The sequence below is a fragment of the Alosa alosa genome, chromosome 15 (genome assembly GCF_017589495.1).
Source record: "Alosa alosa isolate M-15738 ecotype Scorff River chromosome 15, AALO_Geno_1.1, whole genome shotgun sequence".
NCBI lineage: Eukaryota > Metazoa > Chordata > Actinopteri > Clupeiformes > Clupeidae > Alosa > Alosa alosa.
This window is the reverse complement of record NC_063203.1, coordinates 31,455,463-31,462,962: the sequence shown is the minus strand read 5'-3', so window position 1 is coordinate 31,462,962 and position 7,500 is coordinate 31,455,463. Positions and strand designations below refer to the sequence as shown.

Below are 7,500 nucleotides of genomic sequence, written 5' to 3'. Positions count from 1 at the left end.
GGGTTGCAGGTTCGAACCCGACCAGTGGGCGGCTGTGAGGTGCCTTGAGACAAGACACCCTAACCCCTGGCGCAGTGAGCTGCCTGCAACCACAGCGGGCGGGGAGCAGTGGGGGGGGTTAGGTGCCTTGCTCAGGGGCACTTCAGCCGTGCCTACTGGTCGGGTTCAACTGGCAACCCTCCGATTTACAATAACTGTCTGAATTAACCAGTAGGCCACGGCTGCCCTAAGGTGACATTTCATACAGCCACTCGCTATTGAGCGGCTGTCAACATGATGAGTTCACTACTTTGCCCATCCTAACTGTATATCTGTACAATACAGCTCTGCATTATCTTGGTTTATGTTGCCATCTAGTGGTTATCAGTGTGTACTGCTGGAAGAGAAGATGTCTTTCACAAGCTGCAGGGGAGGGAGATGGTGGCCAGGCAGGAGTGTGTGTGTCTGTGTGTTCTGTGGTACCTGATAATTTCCTGAGAACTACTGGTCCTTGCAGCCTGCAGAAGTGTATCACCTGAAAGAGACAGAAACATATGAATTTGTTCAGAGACTAATTCTATATTTGCATTAATAACCTAGGAGGCTCTGTGTGTGTGTGTGTGTGTGTGTGTGTGAGAGAGAGAGAGAGAGAGAGAGAGAGAGAGACTGTAGATATGAAACTACAACATAATACATAGACCTTCTTTATTGAAGAAATACCTCACTCTGTACGTAAGCGCAGTTACTCATCCTACATTTACTAGGCCTACTATACTTGGATACTTGGACAGGAACAGGAAGCTGGAAAGAGATTACTGACATGTCTTTCCCTATCTATCTCGACCCTTCCTGGTTCTTTATTCTCTTGTGCCTCTGTCCAGAGAGACTAACATTCAGCTGTATTCTGCTTTTTTCCCCATTGTCACACTGTCTTCAAATGTTAATTTCAAAATAACGGCCTCTAACAACAGCCCTCCATATCCAAGGTACAGTATAGGTCCTACTTGGCCGTGTGTGTCTAGGGTGACACGCAGTGGGCTCGCACGCTCGTTGACGTGACAGTACCTTTGGAGCTCGAGTCTTTCTTCAGGCAAAAGGCGATGGCAGCGGCCGACAGCACGCCTGCGCTCGTGGCCCCGGACGAGCGACTCTCCCTGCCGCCCGCTCCTTCCCAGTAGTTCTGCTCGCGCCCCCTGCTGGCGAGCGCGGCCCACGAGCTCCGGCGGCCCTGTAGGTTGTTCAGCCACCGCGTGGCGAGGTGGTGGTACTGCATGTGCGGGGTCACATTCGCCGAGCTAGCCTCCTCGCTCAAAATGCCCTTCCTCGACACTCTAGACGTGGACACAAGGGGATTCCGATTGGCATCCACTGCCTCGCGCAAGCCCTGGCGTCCTGTGGTGCAAGACGAGTCGGCTCCGGTCGTTTGAAGCGCCCGACAGGGCGACAGGCTGCGCGACCTTCGCATCAGCATGCGCTTGGGCACAGATGACAGCAGCATTATGCTCTACTAAGCTATTTATTCAGCCACTCGTGAATCCTTCGCTCTCTCACACGATTACTCAACAGCTGTAGAGTCCAGTGGTATCTTAGGATCCAAGTCTGCTCTCGGTTGTAATGGCAGGCATAAGTTTTGGAAGACAGCGAGCGAGCAAGACACCTGGGAAACCTCCGGCGACGAGGAGGAAAACATCCGCAGCGTGCTGCTGTCACCCTGCCGCTGAGCATCATGGGCAATGTAGTCCTGAAAGCACTCCATAGCTGGCCATGTAACCTAACCTGCACAGTGCTGGTTTCTCTAAAATATTAATCACGTTCTAGTCTAAGCACAACCAAACAAAAGATGAATTCTTAAGCAATACATTTGCACTTAAAGGTAGGCCTAAATAATTTGACTGTGTAATAGTCAGGGACGTAGTGGTTAAATAAGAGGTGTGTGTGTGTGTGTGTGTGTGTGTGTGCAGGGATGTAGTGTAAATAAGAGGTGGGTAAACTATGAATTCTGTGATCTCGGTGAGGTGTAGCCTACTGCGCCAGGCGGTATCGGATTTTTTTTAAAAAGGCATACAGAACATGTTTGATGATGGCGGGGGTTATAATCCAATGTTTATAACAATACCAGTGGTATTAAATGGTTCCTAGAGTAATGATGAGTGAATGTGGATAATGCCTAGTGTGATTTTTGAATGTTAAAAGTTGCAATTGGTGAATAAAGCCTTTTGAGAGGTGGATAAACTCTATTTCTGAAATTTCTGAGGTGGATAAACTACGTTTACTTGCATTCTACATCCCTGTTACGAAGAGCCTGTTCACTTCCTATTACACCGAATTTGGTTGCAGTTCCACCAGAGTTCCACTGGGGGTGATCACGGGCGAATGCAAAATGAATGTGGATCTATGGAGCTAGACGGCTAAATTGGTCTGTTTCACCTGATTGCAGATTTGATTGTAGTTTCTGCAAGTTCAATATGGATTATAAGTCAAATGTTGACTTACTCATGTCCTTTCAATTTCTTACAGGTTGGGATTTTGTTGCCCATAACCAGAGCTAGTAACAGAGTAGGCTACATTTACTTGAGTATATTACTTGAGTACAATTTTGAGGGATTCCAGAGAGCGGAAGCTCTCCCCTTGTTGAAAGTCTTGCATAGTGTACCTTTAAAGGTGTCCTTACAGGTGCTCTTTTATCATCCCACCTACCTGTCTGATCCTCTACACCACCATTCCCCTTCCAGAGCACTATGGGGGGGGGGGATGATGGATCCACATCCGATCAGCTCAGTCTCTGAATGTTTTTAAGTCCCTTTTAAAGACCCACCTCTTTTCACTTGTCTTTGGCTAGTGTCTCCCTTTATGCCCCAGTGTTTTAAATGTTCTTTTTTCTGCATTTCTTAATTTATTTTAACTGTAGCCCTTTTTGTTTTTGTGCCCTCCTGTTTTTATTTATTGCACTTTATTGTGAAGCGCTTTGGTGCGGCTAAGCCGTCTGTAAATGCGATATATAAATACAATTGACATTGACATTGACATCACTTTTTGGTCTAAAGCAGAAAATTTCTCTTCACAATCCTAACTGTCTATCTACTCAGGTCTCCTAGAACTGTCTATCTTCGTCTGTCTATCTGATGTGGCTCTGACGTGGCCCTGATGTGGCCCTGACGTGGCTCTGATGTGGCCCTGACGTGGCCCTGACGTGGCTCTGATGTGGCCCTGACGTGGCTCTGATGCAGCCCTGATGTGGCTCTGATGCAGCCCTGATGCAGTATAGATATGCAGTGAGCTGCTTCAGCTTCATCTCAGTGAAATATATGAGTCCAAAGTCTACTGACAACATATACATAAGTATACATAAATACACATCACAATATGGCAATGAGAAGAATAAGGTTTGCTCCATGGGTTTGACTCTCCTTTCAGTTAGGGTCCTTAGGAAATCCTCCTGCTCATTCTCTCTCTCTTTCTGTATGTTTTGTGTGTGTGTGTGTGTTTACGGTCACTGGTGAGTGTATGTGTGTGTGTGTGTTTACAGTCACTGGTGAGTGTATGTGTGTGGTCTGTTCTCTCACATAGCACATTTGAGAATCCCCATGCCATGCATAAGTGGGTCTGACAAGAACCCTTCCCTCCTGAATACAATCAGCAGCATCATCTGGGCTGTAGGCAGTCGGGGTCGGTGGGGGTGGGGATGTGTGTGTGTATGTGTGTATGTGAGTGGTGTGTGTGTGTGTGTGTAAGAACTGCAGGCAGGGTAATACATTTAACTTGCTGGATGATGTCACACCCCCTCATCTGAACAGAGAGCTTGAACAGGTCTAGGTGGCGAGGAGCTCTCAACCACGTCATTACGCTCTCTCTCCCTCTGTCTCTCCCTCTCTTCGCTTTCTCTCTCTCTCTCCCTCTGTCTCTCTCTCCAGCCAGCCTATGTGTATGTGAGCAATTTGTGTGGGTGGTTCCAATCCAGCTGCCAATCTGAAATCGCCAGTGCGTGTCCCCGTGTGTGTGTGTGTCTGCCTGCGTGTGTGTTTGTATGCGTGCGCGCGTGAGAGGAGCTGGGTGAATGTGTAGCCCAAGCGGGAGTGCGTGCGGCTGAAAAGAACACCTCTGCCCCCCGCTTCGCATCGCCAGCAGCACGAGCCCGACCGACACCCCGCAGCAACAACTAGACGCGACACCGCAGCGAAAGTGTTTATCTGACATCACCAGCGTAGCTTCCGCATCTGACGCCCCATCACGCGCAGAAAGCATATGGTGGAGGGAGGACGCCGCATCGCGGATTCGTTAAACCGGGAATAGGAAACGCGCAGGTTTGGAGGGGTCTGTTTGTGGCGTCTACTTTATAATTTCACAAACTGCCTACAAACCAAAGCGCACGTTCGACCTGCTTGACAAAACACAAACTCCTTATCATTTTATATTATGGTCACGGATCATCAGACTTAATACAAACGTTATTTTCTAGTATTTTTCGTCGGGAAAACTTATGTTTGGGTCGCGTCTGAAGGGCCAATTGATGTTTTAAATTTAAAAGCTTCCAAAGCTGCTTCCGCAGACGGCCGCGACGCCTGCCTGTGCCCCCCACACCCTCGCGCGCTCCCAGGAGCTGCTGACCGGTGTGCGTCTCCGTTAGCACGGCTTCACGTACCGCTCGCTTCCTTTAGCAGTTGCGTGGGAGTTTCACCGGCGGCCCCCTCGCGCCACATCCCGCGGAAGATGGCTGGAGACGCTGCGCTCATCCCGGACGACCGCGCGTTTAGTAACTTCAGAGGAGAATGCACGTGCGAGGCCGGTTGGGGCCTCAGTTACAACAAGTCCGGCATCACCGTCTGGGTCCAGATGCTCGAGGAGGAAAAGTCGCTTCACAAGATCAAGGTGAGCTCATGCCAGTCGACCGACACATCATCGGGGCACGATTTCAGTTCGCCCTCCCTACATATCACAGTGGTTTGTGCTGCTTATCGAATGAAATCCAGTTATCGGAGGTAGAGTGGAACACTCTGTCCCAACTTCAGTTAAGCACACAATAATGTTTTGGTTATTGCTAGAATTGAAAAATAACAAGGGATAGGTTAATCTCTGTTTCATGTCAAAACTAACGTGTGCTGGTCAACAGAGTGTGTGTCGTAAAACTTGTTTACGCAGTTTACTGTATGAAATCACTTCAGTCAGTCTGTGCTGTAGGCTACACTACACTGTCTATTACAAATAACACATAATGCTGGCCTGATAGCTACTTTATACGGCTTTGGTTAAGCTGCTACAAACTCTCACTTTGTTCCAATATGCGTTCGTACAATAGGCCTACCTAATCTGAGTGCGTTCACATGGATAATTATGCGAAACGAAGTACCCGGATGGTGCACTTAACGGTCAAAAATATGACTGCCTGGGGACATACGCTAGGCTAATGTGATATCCCTCAGCTAATCTTTCAACAGTCTAGAATGCAATCAGCTAGTCTTCAGAAGGGAGCACTATGCACACACACACACACACACACACACACACACACATTGCTCAAAGTTGAGTAGAAGGGTGTTTGTAGTCATCCTAAGAAAAATGAAAAATAAAACCCCTCCCCTACGGCCCCCATAGGAGTGGAGTGGGCTATGCCCCCATAGGAGTGGAGTGGGCTATGCCCCATAGGAGTGGGCTATGCATCATAGGAGTGGAGTGGGCTATGCATCATAGGAGTGGGCTATGCCCCATAGGAGTGGGCTATGCCCCATAGGAGTGGAGTGGGCTATGCCCCATAGGAGTGGGCTATGCCCCATAGGAGTGGAGTGGGCTATGCCCCATAGGAGTGGGCTATGCCCCCATAGGAGTGGAGTGGGCTATGCATCATAGGAGTGGGGGCATAGGAGTGTGTGTGTGTGTATCCTGTGCCCTCTAACGTGTGTGTGTGTGTCCTGTGGCCTCTGATCTGTGTGTGTGTGTGTGTGTGTCTTGTGTTCCTCTGGCGCGTGTGTGTGTGTGTGTGTGTGTGTGTGTGTGTGTGTGTGTGTATGTGTATGTGTCCTGTGTTCCTCTGGTGTGTGTGTGTATGTATGTATGTATGAGAGAGTTGAAAGTTGAGACTGCCAGCCTCTATACACCTATGCACTGTTAAATACGCCAAGTGAGTGTGTTTGCTGTGGGGAATAGGTGTGTGTGTTTGTCTTGGAAGCTTTGTGTGTGTGTGTGTGTGTGTGTTTGTGTGTGTATCTACGTTTACTTAACAGCCTATATCCGGGTGAGCTAGGCCGTAACCAACAGGTGCTGAAATAGAGTTGTTTGAAGAGTGGGATGTGTGTGTGTGTGACTGTGTGACTGAGGTATTGTGTGACATTCAGTCTGGGAGGGAAATGAAGGTGGAGCAGGGTGTGTTTGAGAGAGTGAGAAAGTTTCTCTTTCCCTGTTTGGGTGATGTGCAAATCCAGTGCTGTTTCTATAGAGAGTCCTGTGTGTGTGTATGTGTGTGTGTGTGTTTGGGTGATGTGCAAATCCAGTGTTGTTTCTATAGAGTCCAGTGTGTGTGTGTGTGTGTGATGTGCAAATCCAGCATTATTTCTATAGAGAGTCCACCAGTGTAATTGTGGCATAATACTTGGGAACACATGCTATCAGTGCCCTCAGAAAGTAATGCTGTCACATTGCTGTGTTTTGCACATTGTGTGTTCCCCTTGTGTTCTCTCATGTTCTCCTATGTTCTCTTGTGTTCTCTGATGTTCTCCCATGTTCCCCGTTTGTTCTCCCATGTTCTCCCATGTTCTCCCATGTTCTCCCATGTTCTCTTGTGTTCTCCCATGTTCTCTTGTGTTCTCTGATGTTCTCTTGTGTTCCCCTTGTGTTCTCTCATGTTCTCCCATGTTCTCTTGTGTTCTCTCATGTTCTCCCATGTTCTCTGATGTTCTCCCATGTTCTCTTGTGTTCCCCTTGTGTTCTGTCATGTTCTCCTATGTTCCTCTTGTGTTCTTTGATGTTCTCTTGTGTTCTCCCATGTTCCTCTTGTGTTCTCTGATGTTCTCCAATGTTCCCCTTCTGTTTTCTGATGTTCTCTTGTGTTCTCTGATGTTCTCCCATGTTCCTCTTGTGTTCTCCCATGTTCCCCTTGTGTTTTCTGATGTTCTCTTGTGTTCTCTGATGTTCTCCCTTTGTGTTCATGTATTTCCTGTGTGATTAAACTAGTTCCTCCTCCACCTGTTCCTCTTCACAGCCGCTGTCATGAAAACTTGCGTCACGCACTGTAGGTTAGTGATGGTGTGTGTGTGTGAGAGAGAGAGAGAGAGAGAGAGAGAGAGAGAGAGAGAGAGAGAGAGAGAGAGAGAGAGAGAGAGAGAGAGAGAGAGAGAGAGAGAGAGAGAGAGAGAGAGAGAGAGAGAGAGAGAGAGAGAGAGAGAGAGAGAGAGAGAGAGAGAGAGAGAGAGAGAGAGAGAGAGAGAGAGAGAGAGAGAGAGAGAAGAGATCCTGAGGGTATGCAGGGACCTCTTGTTCCCATGACGACAGCTGCTCCATTGGCAGGTCACTTTGTTAGAGACGCTACTAACA

At 48.2% G+C, this 7,500-nt stretch overlaps 2 protein-coding genes across 2 annotated transcripts in view; one reads left to right on the top strand and one right to left on the bottom strand.

The window, feature by feature from the left end:
- Positions 1-1,665, bottom strand: part of clpb (caseinolytic mitochondrial matrix peptidase chaperone subunit B) — a 44,766-nt gene extending 43,101 nt beyond the window's left edge. The window contains 2 exon segments of the mRNA XM_048265163.1: positions 463-514; positions 1,045-1,665. Of these exon segments, the coding sequence (XP_048121120.1) occupies positions 463-514; positions 1,045-1,477 (485 nt within the window). The 5' untranslated portion in view covers positions 1,478-1,665.
- Positions 1,666-3,933: 2,268 nt separating this feature from the next.
- stard10 (StAR-related lipid transfer (START) domain containing 10) overlaps positions 3,934-7,500 on the top strand; it is a 30,201-nt gene continuing 26,634 nt past the window's right edge. The window contains exon 1 of the mRNA XM_048265166.1: positions 3,934-4,845. Within this exon, the coding sequence (XP_048121123.1) occupies positions 4,687-4,845 (159 nt within the window). The 5' untranslated portion in view covers positions 3,934-4,686. The remainder of the gene's footprint in view (positions 4,846-7,500) is intronic.